The 21,774-nt window shown below is 40.3% G+C and overlaps 1 protein-coding gene and 1 non-coding gene across 2 annotated transcripts; both read left to right on the top strand.

Moving 5' to 3' along the window:
- Positions 1–5,372: 5,372 nt before the first annotated feature.
- Positions 5,373–5,444, top strand: trnad-guc (transfer RNA aspartic acid (anticodon GUC)). Its single transcript has one exon. It is a non-coding gene; the product is annotated as a tRNA-Asp (tRNA).
- A 1,382-nt stretch (positions 5,445–6,826) lies between these two features.
- On the top strand, positions 6,827–12,584 carry LOC148376754 (uncharacterized). The gene is made up of 2 exons (XM_088320383.1): positions 6,827–7,081; positions 10,739–12,584. The coding sequence occupies exons 1-2, from the start codon at positions 6,877–6,879 to the stop codon at positions 10,972–10,974; spliced, it is 441 nt and encodes a 146-aa protein (XP_088176509.1). The 5' UTR covers positions 6,827–6,876; the 3' UTR covers positions 10,975–12,584.
- Positions 12,585–21,774: the final 9,190 nt, after the last annotated feature.

Genomic DNA, 21,774 nt, shown 5'->3' with positions numbered 1-21,774 from the left:
GGTATCGACCCCATCTGTCCGACATCAACTCGGGCAATTGGAATCAAACTCGTCGGTCTCTGGCTTCCTGTCTTTCCCCGCCGGACAGCTGCTTAACGGGCATGACTCCCCATTTCCCGTAAAATAAAAGGCTTGTGTGAGAACATCACGCGTTTGGGTCCTAATCCTGTTCCGGTTCTCAACAGTACGGACTTGTTTCCGTTCCCGACACCGCCATCGCTCGCCATGGAAGTCCCACTTCCGCGTCTGAGCAACCTGATAAAAGCGAAATGCTATTGAGTTATGCTAACGGATACGTGCTAACGAGTCATGCTAACGGCTACATGCTAATGAGTAGATGCTAAAGAGCCGTGCCAACAGCTACATGGAAACAAGTCATGATAAAAGCGAAATGCTATTAAGGTATGCTAACTGCTACATGCTAATGAGTAGATGCTAAAGAGCCGTGCCAACAGCGACATGGAAACAAGTCATGATGAAAGCGAAATGCTATTGAGTTATGCTAACGGATACGTGCAAACGAGTCATGCTAACTGCTACATGCTAATGAGTAGATGCTAAAGAGTCGTGCCAACAGCAACATGGAAACAATTCATGATAAAAGCGAAATGCTATTGAGTTATGCTAACGGATACGTGCTAACGAGTCATGCTAACTGCTACATGCTAATGAGTAGATGCTAAAGAGCCGTGCCAACAGCGACATGGAAACAAGTCATGATGAAAGCGAAATGCTATTGAGTTATGCTAACGGATACGTGCTAACGAGTCATGCTAACGGCTACATGCTAACAAGTAGAAGCTAACCAGTGGATTCTGACGCCTACATGCTAATGAGTAGATGCTAAGAGCTTTGTAAAAACAAGTCACACTAACGGCTACATGCTAATGAGTAGATGCTAAAGAGCCGTGCCAACAGCTACATGGAAACAAGTCATGATAAAAGCGAAATGCTATTAAGGTATGCTAACTGCTACATGCAAATGAGTAGATGCTAAAGAGCTGTTTTGTTTTGTTTTGAGTTATGCTAACGGATACGTGCTAACGAGTCATGCTAACTGCTACATGCTAATGAGTAGATGCTAAAGAGCCGTGCCAACAGCGACATGGAAAGAAGTCATGATAAAAGCGAAATGCTATTGAGTTATGCTAACGGATACGTGCTAACGAGTCATGCTAACTGCTACATGCTAACGAGTAGATGCTAAAGAGCCGTGCCAACAGCGACATGGAAACAAGTCATGATAAAAGCGAAATGCTTTTGAGTTATGCTAACGGATACGTGCTAACGAGTCATGCTAACTGCTACATGCTAATGAGTAGATGCTAAAGAGCCGTGCCAACAGCTACATGGAAACAAGTCATGATAAAAGCGAAATACTATTAAGGTATGCTAACTGCTACATGCTAATGAGTAGATGCTAAAGAGCCGTGCCAACAGCGACATGGAAACAAGTCATGATAAAAGCGAAATGCTATTGAGTTATGCTAACGGATACGTGCTAACGAGTCATGCTAACTGCTACATGCTAATGAGTAGATGCTAAAGAGCCGTGCCAACAGCTACATGGAAACAAGTCATGATAAAAGCGAAATGCTATTAAGGTATGCTAACTGCTACATGCTAATGAGTAGATGCTAAAGAGTCGTGCCAACAGCGACATGGAATCAAGTCATGATAAAAGCGAAATGCTATTGAGTTATGCTAACGGATACGTGCTAAGGAGTCATGCTAACGGCTACATGCTAATGAGTAGATGCAAAAGAGCCGTGCCAAGATCTACATGGAAACAAGTCATGATAAAAGCGAAATGCTATTGAGTTATGCTAACGGATACGTGCAAACGAGTCATGCTAACGGCTACATGCTAACAAGTAGAAGCTAACCAGTGGATTCTGACGCCTACATGCTAATGAGTAGATGCTAAGAGCTTTGTAAAAACAAGTCACGCTAACGGCTACATGCTAATGAGTCATGCTAAAGGCTAGTCAAGTCAAATTAAGTCATGTTTATTTGTATAGCCCTAATAAAATGACTAAATTTTGTGCAAGTTGGGGAGTAACGGAATACATGGAACGGCAAAAATGATGTTGGCAAGCTGTTTGGATTTATTTTCATTTTGTTTCTGTCGCATTTGATGTTAGTTTTGCCGGAGATCAAAGAGATCAAAGCCAGGGGAGAAAGCTTACCACGTGTTGTGAGTCATCATTTTATTCATATTTAGTTTCTTTTGTCTTTTATTAGCATATTTGGTATTGAAGTAATCCAAAAGTCATTGAAAGTAATCAAGTTAAAGTAACCCTACCCAACCCTGTTTAGACCAGGGGTGTCAAACGGGCGGCCCGCGGGCCAGATCAGGCCCGCTAAGGGATTAAATCCGGCCCGCGAGTCAACGCTCGGAGAAGTGCAAGAGAAAAACCAGGTGCGGGTTGAAATATATCCATTCGCAATGATCGCAGCAAGGCTTTAGGGCTAGGACCTTAGCTTGGCCTTTTGGCTGAGAGTAAGTGTCCCGGCTCCTAGGCTTTGTAGCGTATTATGAACTGACCGATAACGGATAATGGATAATGAATAACGAAGATAGAACAATAACCCTTAAAAACCCCAAACCCCATCCACTTGATGTTGCCAAAGCCAGATGCCTCTCACAAACGCTGTACTTGTATTTCTCTCTCTCTCTCTCTCTTTCTCTCTCTCTCTCTCTCTCTCTCTTCCTTCCACTCTTTATCTCTCTCTCTTTCAATCTCTGTCTCTCTTTTTCTCTTTCTTTGTTCCTCTTCGTCTCTGTATTTTTACCTTTATATTTTACTCTCTCTACCCTTTTTCCCTTTTTCTCTCTCTCTCTCCCCCCTTCTCTCTTCTCTTTTCCCTCCTTGTCCCTTTCTATTTCTCTCTGGAATTCATTCTTTCTCTCTTTCTTTCCCCCTCTCTCATTATTTCTCTTTTTATCTATTTTGTTTCTCTCTTTCTTTTATCTTTCCCTCCCTCTTTCTCCCTTTCTCTCCTTTTTTGTCCTACCCTTTCTACTTTTCTCTCCCTCTTTTTCCTTTTTTTTTTCATTCTCTCTAATCACTAGTCCGGCCCCCGAGAGAATGTTTTATTAGCATATTTGGTATTGGAGTCATCCAAAAGTCATTGAAAGTAATCCAGTTAAAGTAACCCTACCCAACCCTGCGTTACGCGAGTGGGTTCTGTTCCCATTCTGGTCCTGACATGAACTTGAAATTGCTTTTTTCTCTCCCGAGTAAATAAGTCAATGGTATAAGTTGTATGACGTCTTGTCATTAATGGCTTGTAATCAGTTCTTCCTACTTAGATGTTATCCCTGCAGCAGTCAGCAACACTCGACTTATTTAGAACGGCCAGAGGATTATAATCCTTTCTCAATGGTTATTCCGCATCAGCAAAGTGTAAATACTCCAACGCTGGATAGAGATTCATTTGTAAAGTAAACAAGGTCAAATAAAAAACCAGTTAGTTTTTCCTTGCCCTCATGTAGGTTGCAGATCAAGGGAATATGTCATGGTAGTATGTAGTCTGTACAGTCCTTTGAGGCTTTTTGTCAATAAGAGTTATACCAATAACTACCGTATTTTCCGCACTATAAGGCGCACCTAAAAGCCTTTATTTTTTTCAAAAGCTGACCGTGCGCCTTATAATCCAGTGCGCCTTATCTACAGTATGGATCAATATTAAGTTGCAAAGTCTTGCAACTAAAGCAAGCAGCCGCCGACTCGATTTTCCCCCGAAGGCGAAGTCGTCCGCGGTGTATGCTGGGATTTATATACCGGCGTTTCATTGGCTAACCAATGTTTCAATCATCATTTGAATCAGTCACTATTGGCTAAAAGGGGGCGGATCCTTTTTATCATTTACAGGCTCGCATAGGCTAAAGGGGCGAAACAAAGGCTGCAATTGGCCGAAAAAGATGAATGCGAATCACACATTGGGTTGCACTACGGCATGGAGAAAACATGTTTTCCTATTCTGTATTTGTAAATATTTGACTCTCCTGGATTTACGACACTCACTGTTCTAAGAAGACCACGGTTACGTCTCATTATTGAACGTGATGGCTGCAAGAGAACTTCGGTGAGCTATGCGGATTTATATTTTCCCGGTATCTTGTTTTAGAACGATCTTGATGTTTCTGTGATGAGTCTATTTTCAAACCAAATTCAATTCAAAGTGTTTATTGTCATATGCACAGTAAAGAACCCCGTTTCCCTGCACAATAAAATTCTTACTTTGCTGTCCACACGGTTTCCGTACATGTCTGAGACACGTATTTGCGTCTTTGCAAGCTTTGGGAATGTTAAGGGGGTAATAAGTTGGACTGAACTATCTGACTGTTTTGTCAACGTTCCCATTGTAGCGCCTTATAATCCGGTGCGCCTTATGTATGGAAAATAGAGGACCAAAAACTATTTTTGGGGGGTGTGCCCTATAACCCGGTGCGCCCTATAGTGCGGAAATTACGGTAATTAGGGTACCCAGTTTAATATACATTCATCCTGGAGGCCAATTAAAGCCAAGATGATAGTTTGAGGCCCCAGCCTTAAATGTGAAAGTTAAAGGGACAGTGTGTATATTTCCCTACTAGATGTTGCTGTATTCTGTTGTGGCACCGAAAACAAGTGCTAAAAACACAATGGAAGGACACAAAATACAGAGACACAAGTCGACCCTATTGCGCCTTATCATTATTATTGAAAAGAAGAGAAATCAAAAAAGACAGAAGAAATTAAAAAAGAAAAGTAAAAAAAGGACAAAAAAAGCAAAGAGAAAAAAAAACAAAAATAGAAATAAGTCAAAAAGTGAAACTCAAGAAAAGGGAAAAAATAATAATCCAAATTTAAAGAAATAAGAGCAAAAATTTGCATTTTTTTCGTTTTCTCTCTTTTCTTTTTAATTCCTTTCTATTCTTTCTTTCCTTATGATTTCTTTTTATTCCTGTTTTCATTTCTTTGCCTATTTCTTCTTCCATCTTTTTTATTCTTTCAAAAAACAAATTCCCTTCTTTTTGTCTTTCTTTCCTTATGATTTATTTTTATTCCTTTTTTCATTTCTTTGCTTATTTCTTCTTCCATCTTTTTTATTCTTCAAAAAAAATCCCTTCTTTTTGTCTTTCTTTGAAAAATGCTGGGTCAAGGAAGGGATGGAAGGCAAAAGGGTCCTTTTTGCTCCCTTTCACTCTCCGTAGTTTTTGGTCTTCCTTGGACTTGTTTTTAGTTGCATTACACAGGACAGCGACATCCAGTGGACATAAAGCACTGTCCCTTTAAGAACAGAGAAGAGTGTTTATCAGCGCTGTTTTGGTGAAAAACCCCATGTTGGGGGTATGTTGTATACATTGGGAGCAGCACACGCAGTCCTCGTTAGTATAGTGGACAGTATCTCCGCCTGTCACGCGGAAGACCGGGGTTCGATTCCCCGACGGGGAGTCCTTTTGTCGTCCGATATATAAAATAAGACACACGGTACAAAATATGTTAACTGACGAACATAATTTGAATTGATCAAAATACTTAAAATAATACGGTTTGATAATTGGCATTTTTAAAAGGGTTGAAAATATCTTAGGTGTAGGTCATTTTTACAACTTTCGAGCCAAATACCGACAATACGGCAGTGATGGGTAGTTCGGGAACGAAACGGCTCTATGAACCGACTCTTTGAAGTGTTGAGGTAGTTCCATTTAAAATGGTAAGTGGTCTGCATTTCAATAGCGCCTTTCAAGTCAATGAAGACCTCCCAGAACGCTTTACAATGTGCTTCACACTTACCCATTCACACACACACTCACACACCAATAGGGAGTCAGCCTCCAAAGGTTTTGAGGATAATCAAGATGCTAAATGGTAAATGGTCTGCATTTCTATAGCGCTTTCCAAATCAATGAAGACTTCCCAAAGCACTTTACAATGTGCTTCACACTTACCCATTCACACACACACTCACACACCAATAGGAAGTCAGCCTCCAAACGTTTTGAGGATAATCAAGATGCTAAATGGTAAATGGTCTGCATTTCTATTGCGCTTTTCAAGTCAACGAAGTCCTCCCAAAGCGCTTTACAATGTGCTTCACACTTACCCGTTCACACACTCACACACCAATGGGGAGTCAGCGCCGACCTGCTTATTGTGAGCATTAGGGATTCAGTGTCTTGCCCGAGGACACCTCGACATATCACACGGAGGAGCCGGGAATCGAACCTGTGACCTCTTAATCCCTAAACGAGCGCTCTAAAAATGTCTCTTTTAAATGTTACTACGAAAAATGTAAAAATTCTCTTATTCTGAAATGTAATTTTCAATGTTTGTCTGTCACGGACCAGGAACGGAGACGGGACCCAATTGCGTTCGTTTTGCTCAGCTTTATTTCGATCTGGTGATCGTCGGTCACGGGTAGGAGATCGCTGGAAACGCGGAAGTGGCGAGCGAAGGCAATGTCGAGATCAGGAAAAAAAACAGGTCGATGGCCGGGGCAAAGGAGCAAAAACATAAACGGGTCCAGAAAAGAGGTCGGCAACAGGAATCAGACGGAAAACGGCAGGATAGAGTCAGGGAGTCACAGAAGCTTGCCTAGCGTGTAGCGTAGGTTCGCAGACGATCCGACAAATGATAACAGGAAGGCGGGGGTATAAAAAGAGGCAGGGAGCCAATCAGCACCAAAGAATTATTTTTCCCCAATTCAATTTTGCAGTTTCAATACTTTGGGGCGGGGCCACTGATGACAATATCCGTCTTTGGGGCGGGGCCAACTTGAGCATCTCAATCTTCTCTAATCTCCTCTGAGCTCCAATCAACATGCTCCGGTTTTCTCCAAGAGGAGAACGTGAAGAACCTTTTCGGAGGTCTTCAAGGGTTTCTCATGGCGTTCCCTGTGGAGGATTTCCGTCTCGGCTACAAAGAAGAGGACGGGACGGTCTTGTTCGAGAGTTACGTCCCCCCGTCCCGGGACGCCGTCCATCTTCCCACCTACGTCCTCTACCTGCTGATGGCCATTTTCATCGTGTTTGGGGTCCTCTACGCCATCATCGGGCACCTCATCAAGGACCTCATTCATGATTTGGCAGGTGGGACATATTGCCGTCTAAACTATCTTAACAAATTTTCAATTATGTTGACCTTTCAAAATAAAGCGGTACCTCTACTTACCAATGTCTCTACATACGAAGGTTTCAGGTTACAAAGTACCTGAACGGGAAAATATTACTTCGAGAAACAAAGTCGAAAATACAGTATAATGTCAGGACCAGGACAGGAAACAGGAAGCAGAACCCACTCGCATAACGTTACTCACAGTTTAATGGGCGCACACTCGATCCGGGGATCGTTGGTCGCGGAAGTAAATTGATCGGAACGAGGAAGTGGTCAAAATCAGACAAATCGGGGTGAGAACAAAACAGTAGCAAAATACAGGCAAAAACGGGGATTCAAAGGGCTTGGCAAAACAAGGACAAAAACAGGCAAAAACGGGGATTCACAGGGCTTGGCAAAACGAGAACAAAAACACAGGCAAAAACGGGGATTCACAGGGCTTGGCAAAACAAGGACAAAAACAGGCAAAAACGGGGATTCACAGGGCTTGGCAAAACGAGAACAAAAACACAAGCAAAAACGGAGATTCACAGGTTTGGCAAAACAAGAACAAAAACACAGGCAAAACGGGGATTCACATGGCTTGGCAAAACAAGAACAAAAAAAAACGCAGGCAAAAACGGGGATTCACAGGGCTTGGCAAAACAAGAACAAAAACACAAGCAAAAACGGAGATTCACAGGTTTGGCAAAACAAGAACAAAAACACAGGCAAAACGGGGATTCAATGGCTTGGCAAAACAAGAACAAAAACACAGGCAAAAACGGGGATTCACAGGGCTTGGCAAAACAAGAGCAAAAACACAGGCAAAAACGGGGATTCACAGGGCTTGACGTATCACAACAGAGTTTAGCAGGAGTTTCGGAGACGCTCCGACACCAGGCGACTCACAAGACAGCGTTTAAGTAGTCAGGGCGCAATCTGTCAACGCGTTGGGCGCCAAATATTTCGGAGCAGGACGTCCATCGGCACCACCCCAAAACATACACAAAAGAGCAGGGAATCGAAATGAGAGGGGAAGACGTTGTTTATTTATTCCAAACATTCAGTCGTGTTCCAAAGTTGTCCGGGCGAAAGTGGCATTTATACTGTGTTCGGTCAGCGATGACGTGTTGTTTTTCTCTAGTCGGGCGCTTGATTCGAGTTGCCCTGACCCAGACAAATTCTTATCAGTTAAGCAAAGAGTTGGAGACGCCCTGACCCGGCCAAAGTCCTGTCAGTCACGTACCTTCCAAATGTTTCTACTTTCCACAATAGTGTCCATGGGCGGCACCAATTGGGCGCCGTGGCAACCGTGACAGAACCTGGCGCCACACGGCGGGGACCGATTAGGCGCCATGGCAACCATGAAAGTACAGTACGTGCTGCTATTAGCCTCTCTCAGAGTTTTGCGAACGTAAACGAATAGCTTGGCAACCGGTGCGCGTGCGTGTATCCCAGCATCCTTTTCGTGTCACCGTCACAGTTCAGAGTTCAGAGGAGGAGCGGTTCTGGCAAGGTAGCAGGGAGAAGGACGCAGCCATCATTCAATCAGACCTAATTTAAAGATATTTCAGCAACATTCCATGAAGTCTCGGAATTTGAGGCGGAAAAAGTGTAGACAAGGCATGCTATTGCTACGCTATCCGACGGATTGTCTATAGACGTCATTGGATCAGTTTTTCAAAAGAGTAAATGTATATTTTCATTTTTTTCTTTTATTATTTGTTTACTTACATGATACGCTTCTAGTTTTATGTTTATTTTGCAGTAATCAAATTTTAAGATGAGGAAAAAAAATTGCAGAGAAAGAAAAAAAAGGAAAAAGAAAAGGGAAAAAAAGAACATAAAAAAGACAAAAAAGAAGAACGAAAAGAAAAAGGAAAATAAAAAAATGAAAGAAAGAAAAAAATAAGTAAAACGCTAAGCAAAAAGGGTAAAAAAAACAACTTTTTATTATTTTTAGGGGAACCTGTAGCAGAAAGATGGCCGACAATATCAGCTCCATCTAAGTGAGGCTAATGTTTTGCAAATGAATTGCAAATTTCTCTACTTATGAACATTTTAAAACATGGGCGTTTATTAAACAGGAAAAGACAGTTTTTTTTATCGTTTTGGGGGATACCTGTAGCAGCAAGATGGCCAACAATGATGTCAGCTGCATCTAAGTGAGGCTAATGTCATTTTCTCTACCAATGAGTATTTCAAAATGGACGTCTGTATCCTAGTTCATGTATTTGTGCTTATTTTATTAGTTCAGTTTTTTTATATGAATTAAATTCTTCCCACTAGGAGGCGCTTAACAATACACATTGTCCCTTTGGACCAGGGGTGTCAAACTCATTTGAACTCGGGGGCCACACGATAGAAGAAACATTCTGTCGGGGGCCGGACTAGTAGATTAAAGAGGAAGAAAAAGAGATAAAGAAATAAGAGAAAGAGGGAGGGAAAGGGGGAGAGGGCGGGACACAGAAAGAAAAAAAGGGAGAGAGGGAGAGAGCGTGAGAAACAAAAGATATAAAAAGAAAAGTCGTGAGAGAGGGAAAGAAAGGGAGAGGAAGAAAGAAATCCAAAGAGAAATAGAAAGACAGAAGGAGAGAAAAGAGAAAAGGAAGTTAGAGCAAAAGAAGTTTAAAAGACACAGAGAGAGAGAAGAGACAGAGAGCAACAAAGGAAGAGAAAAAGATAGACACCGAGAGTGAAAGAGACAGAGACAGAGAGTGGGAGAAAGGGGGTGGAAAAGAGAGAGAGGGATAGAGAGAGAGAAAGAGAGTGAGAGCATGAGAAACAAAAGAGATAAAAAGAGAAGTCGCGAGAGAGGGCGAAAGAAAGGGGAAAGGAAGAAAGAAATCCAAAGAGAAATAGAGAGACAGAAGGAAAGAAAAGAGAAAAGAAAGCGCGAAGTGTTGGAAGAGAAAAAAAGAAAAGAGAGAAAAGGAAAAAGGAAGTTAAAGCAAAAGACACAGAGAGAGAAAGAGCAAAAAAGGAAGAGAAAAAGAGAGACACAGAGAGTGAAAGAGACATAGACAGAGTGGGAGAAAAGGGGTGGAAGAGAGAGAGAGAGAGAGAGAAATAAACACAAGTACAGTGTCTTTGTTCGAGGCACCTGTTTTTGGCAACATCAAGTTGACATATTTCAACCTGCAGTTTGTTTTTCTCTTGCGCTTCTCTCAGTGTTGTCCCGCGGGCCGGATTCAATCCCTTAGCGGGCCTGATCTGGCCCGCGGGCCGCCTGTTTGACACCTGTGCTTTAGACTTTTAAGGCTACGGCCTTAATCAATCACTCCGCCGGTCGCTAGTTTGAGACCCCTGACTTAAAGGAACAGTGTCTATTATTTGTCCATTAGATTAGTTCAGTGCTTCGCGATTATTTTCAGTCACGCCCCTCCTCAAAAGAAGAAATCCTCTCGCGTCCCCCCCACCCAAGATGTCTGTCTCCTCATCCGAGTTAATTCATTTCTCTTGGAGTCACTTGAGGTTCTGCTCCACTTCACACTGGAGGTTAAATGTAAACAAAGCGTTGCCAACGAGAGCTCCACTGCTCCCTAGTGTCGCGGAGGTGCAATTACACTTGATATTTCGAAAAGTAAAAACGGGGAAAAAAAAAGTCTCCCTATATATATACATATACATATATTATGTTTTATTTCCAGATTGTCTTTTGGGGGAGCAGCCCGAGGAAGTGGTGGTCAACTACTGCGAGGCCAAAGACAAATTTGTGGCCGACTGGTGCCCGGAAAGTACGCCCGAGTTGCGGGAAATGGCCCGGGTGGAGGAGAGCAAGAACGCCGACAAGGACTTCATGAAGTCCCCCGCGATCTGGATCATTTCCAAGGAGCCCAGAGGGGCCAAAACGGGACCCCGCGTCGTTTTTGGAAAGCACGCATGAGAAAAATGGAGGACCGCAGTCATGAGGATCGTTGTGTAAAAAGGATAATGTATCTAGAATAGAATATACCTTTATTGTCATTGTTACAAAATGGGTTGAACATATTGTGACAACGAAATTGGACGTGGCACTCCAGTTTCACGTATTACAGTGAGGATAGAAGAGAACCAAGAAGATAAAGGAACAAAGAAGATGTTTGTATTGTCTTGTTGCAGGCTTTGTTTTTCTCCGGAGGGGTGTGTATGAGTGGGTGAGGGACAGACAGAGATGGCCGGATCCAACTCGATTTTGATCTTACTTTGGTCCAGTGTTTTTCCCCCCTGGTTGCACAGTCCACGAATTGAATGAATTTGGGAAGTACAGTCCTTAAGCATGCCTGATTAAAGTCGCCGGCGACGATCAAAGCTCCGTCGGGTGTGCAAGCTGCTGTTTATTGATAGCAGCGAGCAGGAGATTTAGTGCTATGCTAACGTTAGCATCCGGTGGAACGTAAACAGCAATCACAATGACCACAGTTAGCTCTCTCGATAGATAGAAGGGTCTACACCACAGGTGTCAAACAGGCGGCCCGCGGGCCAGATCAGGCCCGCTAAGAGATTAAATCCGGCCCGCGAGGCAACACTCAGAGAAGCGCAAGAGAAAAACAAGCTGCAGGTTAAAATATGTCAACTTGATGTTGGCAAAGCCAGGTGCCTCGAACAAAGACACTGTACTTGTATTTATTTCTCTCTCTCTCTTTTTTCCACCCCTTTTCTCCCACTCTCTGTCTCTCTCTTTCACTCTCTGTGTCTCTTTTTCTCTTCCTTTGTTGCTCTTTGTTTCTTTCTCTCACTGTGTCTTTTTAACTTCTTTTGCTCTAACGTCCTTTTTTCCTTTTCTCTCTTTTCTCTTTCTCTCTTCCTACCCTTCGTGCTTTCTTTTCTCTTTTCTCTCCCTCTGTCTTTCTATTTCTCTTTGGATTTCTTCCTTCCTCTCCCTTTCTTTTCCCCCTCTCTCATGACTTTTTATCTCTTCTGTTTCTCACGCTCTCTCCGTCTCTCTTTTTCTTTTTTTGTCCCGCCCTCTCTCCTTTTCCCTCCCTCTTTCTCTTACTTCTTTATCCCTCTTTTTCTTTCTCTTTGATCTACTAGTCCGGCCCCCAGCAGAATGTTTATTCTATCGTGTGGCCCCCGAGTTAAAATGAGTTTGACACCCCTGGTCTACACGATACTGCTATATACTCTATATCGGGTGAGCAGTGTGTGTCAATGATTCTGCTGTAATTGCAGCGCATAGTCCCCCACCCCTGTTTTTACCGGAGTCTCCATCTCGATCGTGCCGGTTCTGACATTCCCAGTACCAGAAGTATTTGCAAACCTTTTGGCAGTTTTATGTAACTTCTTTCCCCCCTGAGTTGTTTCATTCGGTTTTTTGGTGTCTTTGTTTCTTTCTTTATTGGTATTTTGGTTTATACTGTTACCAAAACATTGTAAGACTTTTGAATGATTATGTAAATATGTTTCCTCAATAAAGCATTTAAAAAAAAAAGAATGACGGCCATCAGAATGCCGTGGCTATTTGGTCAAATAAGGATATCTAGTGGTAGTTTTAGATATTGCAGTTCAACATTTTTTTGCTTTCCAACTGTGACGATAAGAAATGTAATGAAGAGACACTAACAGGGTTGGGTAGGGTTACTTTAACTGGATTACTTTCGATTACTTTTGGATTACTCCAATACCAAATATGCTAATAAAATACAAAATAAACTAAATATGAATAAAAAGACTAAATTTTGTGCAGGCTTGAGGAATAACGGAATACACGGAAAGGCAAAAATGATGTTTGGATTTACTTTCATTTTGTTTCTGTCGCATTTGATGTTAGTTTTGCCGGAGATCAAAGAGATCAAAGCCAGGAGAGAAAGCTTACCACGTGTTGTGAGTCATCATTTTATTGTTAGCATGACTTATTAGCAATAACCATTAGCATTAGGTAATTAGCTTTTAGCTCTTAGCATCTATTCGTTAGCATCCACTTATTTCAATCCACTCGTTTAAAGGTATTCGTTTAAAGGTCGTCGTTAGCATGTAGCCGGTAGCATGACTTGATAGCATCTATTTGTTAGGATATTGTCATTAGCATGACTAATAAGGATCTACTCATTATCATGTAGCTGTTAGCATGACTTATTAGCATATATCCATTAGCATGAGGTCATTAGCTTTTAGCTGTTAGCATCTATTTGTTAGCATCCACTTATTTGCATCCACTCGTTCAAAGGTAGTCTTTCAAAGGTCATCGTTAGCATGTAGCCGTTAGCATGACTTGTTAGCATCTACTTGTTGGGATATTGTCATTAGCATGACTTATAGGGATCTACTCAACATGTAGCTGTTAGCATGACTTATTAGCATTAGCCATTAGCATGAGGTCATTAACTTTTAGCTGTTAGCATCTATTTGTTAGCATCCACTTATTTCCATCCACTCGTTCAAAGGTAGTCGTTTAAAGGTCGTCGTTAGCATGTAGCCGTCAGCATGACTTGTTAGCATCTACTTGTTGGGATATTGTCATTAGCATGACTTATAAGGATCTACTCAACATGTAGCCGTTAGCATGACTTATTAGCATTAGCCATTAGCATGAGGTCATTAACTTTTAGCTGTTAGCATCTATTTGTTAGCATCCACTTATTTCCATCCACTCGTTCGAAGGTAGTCGTTCAAAGGTCGTCGTTAGCATGTAGCCGTTAGCATGACTTGATAGCATCTACTTGTTGGGATATTGTCATTAGCATGACTTATAAGGATCTACTCAACATGTAGCCGTTAGCATGACTTATTAGCATTAGCCATTAGCATGAGGTCATTAACTTTTAGGTGTTAGCATCTATTTGTTAGCATCCACTTATTTCCATCCACTCGTTCAAAGGTAGTCGTTCAAAGGTCGTCGTTAGCATGTAGCTGTTAGCATGACTTGATAGCATCTACTTGTTAGGATATTGTCATTAGCATGACCAATAAGGATGCACTCATTATCATGTAGCTGTTAGCATGACTTATTAGCATATATCCATTTGCATGAGGTCGTTAGCTTTTAGCTGTTAGTATCGTTTTCGTTAGCATACATTTATTAGCATCCACTCATTCAAACGTAGTTGTTCAAAGGTAGTCGTTAGCATACCTTTTGCTCACGGTTGCACTTCATGTGGGTCAGTGACCCACTCGAGCCACCCTTGAAAACTTCCCTTGTTGCCATGGTGACCAAGTTTTGGGGGAAATCCAATCGCGTGGAAAGTAAAGAAAGCAGCATTTGTTCGGCCATGTTTGTTTTTCCGGAAGCTGGGCGGTAAAGTCGGTTTAGCGACTCGGCGTCAAAATCCAGCACAGAGACCCTACTCTTTTCGTCCTCAACCCAAAAGAAATCCTCCATCAGGATTGAGTCGGTAGTTTATTATCATTTATGACACGGCTGCCGAACGTGCGGCCCGCGGGCTGGATCTGGCCCGCTTAGAGTTTTCATCCGGCCAACTGAAGTGTGAGAAAAATGAGCTGCAGTTTGAAATATGTCCACTGGATGTCCCCACTCACACTTTCTTTCTTTTTAATCTCCCTCTCTTTATTTATCTACTTTCTTTCTTACTCTCTTCTGTCTGTTTCTTTTCCCTCACTTTATTTCTTTCTATTTCTTTCCGTTTTGTTCTATCTCTTTGTTCTTTTTCTCTTTCTTTCTCACCCTCTCTCTTTATCAGTCTCTTTCACTTAATTTTCCTCACTTTCTCTCTCTCTCTCTCTTTCTCTCTCTCTGTCTCTCTCTCATGCTCACTGTTTTTTTCTTTTATCTTATCTTGTTAACTTATCTCATTATTTTTCAATTCCAATTTATGGGTTTCATAAAGCAAATTAGCAAAAATGTTTGTAGCTAGCTACATGGCTACCTTTTTAGCTTTGTAACTAGCACTCCTATATCTTTAGCTATTTAGTATGCTATACATTTTTGGCCTCCTTTCTAGCTAGCTATTTAGATTTGTTTTTTAGCTTTTTGTCTTTTTTGTCTCTTGTATCTTTCACTTTTTCATTTTGGATATTTTTCTTTTCCCTTTATTGTGTTTTTCTTTTTTTTCTTTTCTTTTCCCCCCTTCTTTTTTTGTTCTCTTTTATTTTTTTTATTCTTCCCATTTTTATTTCTTTAATTCTTATTTTCCGTTTTCTTGATATTTACTTATTGCCTCCTTTCTTTTTTTTTGTCTTTTTGTCTTTTTTTGTTATATGTTTTCTTTTTTATTTCCTAAGAGTGTCTGTATTTTTTATTTCCTCCGGTTGTGCTTTTAGCACTCGTTCTTGGTGGCACAACAGAATGCAACAACAACTAGTGGAAATATCATCCACTCTTTAACTTTCATATTACGGTGGGGGCGTCAAACTAGCATCCTGAGGGCCACAATTTGCCCCAGTTTAAACATTTGATACCCCTTCCTTGGAAGTATATAAATCTAATTTGCCATCGACATCTTCTTATTCACACATTTTAGCAGCAGACTGGTAAGGTTTGGTCCCTCTGAGCCACTGTAGAAAGTCCGTTTGGGATAGAGAGTTCCTGAGTTGTAGTGTCATCTAGTGGTGACATTTGGTGGTGACGTTTCTTAAGCAGTCCCTGTCATCACAGTCGTCATCAGGGTTGGGTAGGGTTACTTTAACTGGATTACTTTCAATGACTTTTGGATTACTCCAATACCAAATATGCTCATAAAAGACAAAAGAAACTAAATATGAATACAATGATGACTCACAACACGTGGTAAGCTTTCTCTCCTGGCTTTGATCTCCGGCAAAACGAACATCAAATGCGACAGAAACAAAATGAAAATAAATCCAAACAGCTTGCCAACATCAACTTTGCCGTTCCATGTGTTCCGTTACTCCCCAAGCCTGCACAAAATTGAGTCATTTTATTCATATTTAGTTTATTTTGTCTTTTATTAGCATATTTGGTATTGGAGTCATCCAAAAGTAATTGAAAGTAATCCAGTTAAAGTAACCCTACCCAACCCTGGTCGTCATGTAACGCATTTATTTGGACTATCATCATCATTTTTTTTTTGGAATCAAGATACAAATTAAAAAATAAACATAGTATAACATGATTTTAAGATCTGTGGCTTTCATTTTTCCTATTTTTATATAATTACTATATATTTATGAAATCATTACTATTGTATTTTATGTCAAGAACCAGAACAGGATCAGGACCCAAACGCGTGACTTTCTTACACAAGCTTTTATTTTACGGTAAATTGGGAGTCATGCACGTGAGGCAGCAGTCTGGCGTGAAATGACAGGAAGCCAGACCGACGAGATCGATACCGATTGCCCGAGTTGATATCGGACAGATGGGGTCGATACCAGACAGGACGGGACAGACAGGATAGATAATGAATCAGGATATCTAAAATAAACAGGACAAACTAGATGGGAAAGGAAAACTGGAAAGAATAATTAACAGGACAAAAATAGACGGGAATGAAACTGGAAATCGATATTAAACAGGACAACAATAAACGGGAACCATACCGGACAGGAATTACCAACAGGAAAACAGGACCGAGTCAGAACCCGCGTCTTGCGGGGCAGAGGTTCGTTGACGGGCTGACCAAGGAAGAGTGAGAGCATTGAGCTTAAATTTTTGGAAAGCCAATCTGCTAATGAGCCGCGGCTGGCGCCACACGGGCGGGGCCAATTGGGCGCCATGGCAACCGTGACATTTTATTTTTTAAAAACGAATGCATGGATGAGCAAATTTGTTAGAACATAAGTAAATAACACCAGTGTAATATTAAAAATGAGAAAAATTATTTGTGAAGATTTTCAGCGATGGGTATTTTGATAAAAATAATGATCAATTATTTAAATAACTAAAGGGACAGTGTTTGATATTTTATGCTTCCTAGTTTTACAAAAAATAAATACATTTGAATAATAGGCAAAAAATACATAAACTATCATATCAATGTTAATTTGTATTCATAAAGATGGTAAGGCGCCCGCTTTGAGACTGGGAGGTCGGTGGTTCGCGCCCCGGCCGAGTCATTCCTAAGACTTAAAAAGTGGTCGGCGGCGCCCTCTGTTGGCTGCGGCTGCATCGGCTCGCTACAACGGGTCAGGTGCAATCGACATTTCGTTCTGTGTACATTGTTACACAGAATGACAATACAAGGAAATTATTATTATTATTATTATATAATTATAAATGGAGAAATGTGTATGTCCAATCTTTGTCTGGCATCTTGCTGCTCTGCTGTGCTCTCTCTGCAATGGTTCTCTTTAGCACTAGACAATACAGTGCCATCTAGTGGTCAAATATTACACGATGCACTTTTAAAGTAAGCAAAAGTGAGTGTCCTTGGCAGGTCGGCTTGAATATTGTAAAAAGACAAATGTACTTAAAATAAGCAAACATTTTTAGCTATTTTTATTGTAATAAAATGAATGATTAATTATTTCTAAAAAGAAAAGGAAAATGATGCATAATTTAGTGTATGGTTAGCATGACTCGTTGGCATGTAGCTGTAGCCGTTAACATGACTCATTAGCATGTAGCCGTTAGGATGACTTGTTAATATGTCGTCATTAGCATGTAGCTGTTAGCATGACTCGTTAGCATGTAGCCGTTAGTGTCTACTTGTCAGCATCCACTCGTTAGAATCCACTGGTTAGCTTCTACATGTTAACATGTAGCCGTTAGCATGACTCCTTGGCATGTAGCTGTAGCCGTTAGCATGACACATTAGCATGTAGCCGTTAGCGTGACTCATTTGCACACAGCTCTTAGCATAAGTCATTAGCATTTAACTTTTAGCATGACTAGTTTGCATGGAGCCGTTGGCATGGCTCTCTAGCATCCACTCATTAGCATGTAGCCGTTAGGATGACTTGTTAGCATGTCGTCATTGGCATGTAGCTGTTAGCATGACTTGTTAACATGTAGCCGTTAGCATCTACTTGTTAGCATCCACTCGTTAGAATACACTGGTTAGCTTCCTACTTGTTAGCATCCACTCGTTAGAATACACTGGTTAGCTTCCTACTTGTTAGCATGTAGCTGTTAGCATGACTAGTTAGCATGTAGTTGTTGGCATGACTCGTCATCATGTAGCCGTTAGCATGACTCCTTGGCATGTAGCTGTAGCCGCTAGCCTGATTCATTAGCATGTAGCCGTTAGCGTGACTCGTTTGCACAAAGCTCTTAGCATAACTTATTAGCATTCAGCTTTTAGCATGATTAGTTTGCATGGAGCTGTTGGCATGGCTCTTTAGCATCTACTCATTATCATGTAGCCGTTAGGGTGACTTGTTAGCATGTGGCCGTTAGCATCTATTGTTAGCCTTACTCGTTAGCATGTAGTTGTTAGTATCTACTTGTTAGCATCCACTCGTTAGAATCCACTGGTTAGCTTCTACATGTTAGCATGTAGCCGTTAGCATGACTTGTTAGCATCACTCGTAAAAATGACAAACATAATACTTAAAATAAGAACAATTATTTTCAGGATTTGTAGTTATCGTTTTTCTTACTAAAATAAAAAATAACTATTATATTAAAAAAAACGTGTTAGTATGTTTATTGTTTTTCCTATTCCAGTAGAAAATAAAGATAAACTATAGTGACTATTTTTGGTCATTCTGAGCCACCGTAGCAAGCCTGTTTAGTATCGCATGTCCCGTTATTACAGTGCCCTCCAGTGGTGTAATTTCATAAACGGTGACATTATATTATATCATATTATATTATATTAAATTATATGATATTCTATGTTTTTTGTTCTTCAGAGAATAAAAATCCAAATGAATTCCTTCACACGTCTCCCAGACGCAGAGTGCCTCCATTTTCCGTCAGTGTTGCGTTTTATGGCGTACGGAGGTCGTACACGCCCCCTCCTCCGCCTCCCTCTCCTCTTTTTTCGCCTCCTCCTCTCGCTCTCCTGCAGCAAACGAAAAGATACCCGTCGCTCAAGGGGAGCGCTTATTCTAAGGCGATATGGACGGTCGCCGATCGTAAAAAGGAATTATTCAAAACCTGCATAGGTCGGACTTCATCGCCGATGTGGGGCGAGTGTAGAAGGTGAGAGGCTGTTCTTTCCGTAAGGTGATTGAACGCATCAGGCAATTAGCTTGAATGCTGTTTTGATTTTTAAATGTTAGCGGTGCCATTTTCTATATTATTGATATTTTATCGGGGTTAAAACCACGAAAACGTACTACTAGCAAGGTAAATTGACGTTTAATATTGTATTTAATATAGTACAGTCATTTAGTGTTTATATTTAATAGGCTATTTGGTGTTTAACTCGTGAATTTTTGGCAATTAGGAGAAAAAGAGAAACAGTGTGTTAACATTGTGTGGCATTAATGGCGTCATTCCATTGAGTGCCGTGTTGGGACACGCAGCAAATGTCTTTTTGTCTTCAGCTGTTTAGAGGAATTCGGGAATCGTGCAGGGCCCCGCGTCGCCTCCGGCTATATTTTTAGCGCCGTGCTAAGGAGTGAGCGAATTCGGTGGTTGAAAGCAGGGGCGTAACCAACCTGTTTTGGGCGGGGGCTAGCGCACCCCCAAATTCAACCCTAGCGCCCACCCCAAACATATTTCCTGTTTTCCCTAACATTTTGCTTCTTCTTTTTGTCTTTTTCCAGTCTTCTTTTATTCTTTTGTTTTTCCCCCCAAGTGTTATACTTCTTTTTCCCCTTTGATTTATTATATTCTTTTTCTCCTTTTTTCCTTTATTTTTTTCTTTTGTGTTATTTTTTCCTGCCTTTTCCATTTTCTTATGTTACCACTTTTTTCCTGCGTTTTTACTTCTTCTTTTTGTCTTTCCATTCTCCTCTTATTCTTCTGCCCCCACCAGTGTTTTGGTTCCTTTTTTCATGCCTTTTATTTCCTTTTTTTTCTCCTATGTTTTTTTTTTCTTCTTCAGTTTGTTTATTTTCCTGGCTTTTCCATTTTCTTATGTTACCTCTTTTCTCTGTCTTTTTACCTCTTCTTTTTGTCTCTTCATTTTCTTATGTTACCACTTTTTTTTCCTGCGTTTTTACTTCTTCTTTTTGTCTTTCCATTCTCCTTTTATTCTTTTGTCCCCCCCAGTGTTTTGCTTCCTTTTTTCATGCCCTTTTATTTTCTTTTTTTTCTACTTTTATGTTTTTTTTTCTTCTTCAGTTTGTTTTTTTTCCCTGCATTTTTACTTCTTCTTTTTGTCTTTCCATTCTCCCTTTTATTTTTTTGCCCCCCCCAGTGTTTTGCTTCCTTTTTTCAGGCCTTTTTGTTTTCTTTTTTTCTCCTTCTGTTTTTTTTCTTCCTCAGTTAGTTTTTTTCCTGGCTTTCCCATTTTCTTGCTATTCCTCTTTTTCTTATCACTTCCCTGCTTTTTTACTTATTCTTCTATATTTCTTTTTTCTTCTGTCCCCCACCCCAGCTTTTTAATGATTTTTTTCTTGCTTTATAATTTTCTTCTTTTTTTCTCCTTTTTCCCCATTTTATTTTTTTTTCTTCATTTGTTGGTCAATTTTTTCCCTGCTGTTTTTCCCCATTTTCTTTTTTTTCCTTTTCTTCCTTTTTACTTATTTTTTTCTTGCTTTATAATTGTCTTCTTCTTTTTCTCTCTCCTTTTTGCTATTTTATTTTTCATATTCTTCTTTTGTTTGTCAATTTTTGATCTATCGGACTGACCAGTTTTCTTTGGGTGATCAGAGCGTGTCCATGGGTGGGCACTGCCCCCTTGCCTCCCCCCTAGTAACGCCCCTGCTAAAAACACGCCTGTTTCTGAATTGGATCTGTTCTTTGTTAGATGGGCTTACACAAGACATTTTGTTGAAGCTATCAATGAGGTGCAAATTTCCTCCATTTTGGGGACGAAAGGAGTTGTAAAAAAGACCAAAATCCAACGTCCAAAAGATAGCACAAGAGTGGGATCCATTTCATTGACAGTTTTGGGTCTCGGTCAATAGAGTCGGGGCCTTGGAAGCTAGGGTCCGGGTGAGGTCCGGCCAAATGGGCTTTTTCACAAAAACGGCGCTGATAAAAACATTCCGTGGTTTTTAAAGGGACAGTGTTTTATATGGATCCATTGGATGTCGCTGTCATGTGTAGTGTGACCCAAAATGAGTCCAAGGGACACTGCAAAGTACAGTCTCATTTTTCACTTTTTTCCTTTTTGTCTCATTTTTTTCTCTTTTTTTTCCTATTTTCTTTTCTTCTTGTAATTTTTCCCAGTTTCACCTTTTGTCCTATTCCTTTCTTCATTTTTTTCTTTTAATTTCTTTTAAAATTTGTTTTCTTGTTCTTGAGTTTCAATTTTTTAATTTTTTTTCATTTTTCTTTTCTCTTTTTTTCCCTATTTTCTTTTCTTCTTTTTCCATTTTTGTCTTCTTGTAATTTTTCTTTTTTTTTCCAAGTTTCACCTTTTGTCCTATTCCTTTCTTCATTTTTTTGTTTTGGTCCGTTTTTTTCCTTTTTCTTTTAATTTCTTTAAAAATGTGTTTTCTTTTTCTTGAGTTTCATTTATTTTTTCATTTTTCTCTTTCCTTTTTTGTCCTTTTTTCTTTTTAAGTTTCCCTTTTTGTCTTGTTTCTTTTTTCATTTTTATTTTCTCTTTTTTTCCGTATTTTCTTCTTTTTCCATTTTTTTCTTCTTTTTCCATTTTTCGTTTTTTTCCCAGTTTCACCTTTTGTCCTATTCCTTTCTTCATTCGTTTGTTTTGTTCCATTTTTTTCCTTTTTCTTTTAATTTCTTTTAAAATTTATTTTCTTAAGTTTCTTGTTTCTTGTCTTG

This window comes from Urocampus carinirostris, chromosome 1 (assembly GCF_059441175.1).
Source record: "Urocampus carinirostris isolate Australia breed hairy pipefish chromosome 1, RoL_Ucar_1.0, whole genome shotgun sequence".
Taxonomy (NCBI): Eukaryota; Metazoa; Chordata; class Actinopteri; order Syngnathiformes; family Syngnathidae; genus Urocampus; species Urocampus carinirostris.
This window is presented reverse-complemented; position numbering and strand designations above follow the sequence as displayed.

What these genes read in the sequence shown, in the direction of transcription:
- LOC148376754 (XM_088320383.1), top strand. Translation starts at nt 6,877, where the DNA reads ATGGCGTTCCCTGTGGAGGATTTCCGTCTCGGCTACAAAGAAGAGGAC. An exon ending in CCTCATTCATGATTTGGCAG is followed by an intron (nt 7,082 to 10,738) that starts GTGGGACATATT and finishes TTTTATTTCCAG; the next exon opens with ATTGTCTTTTGGGGGAGCAG.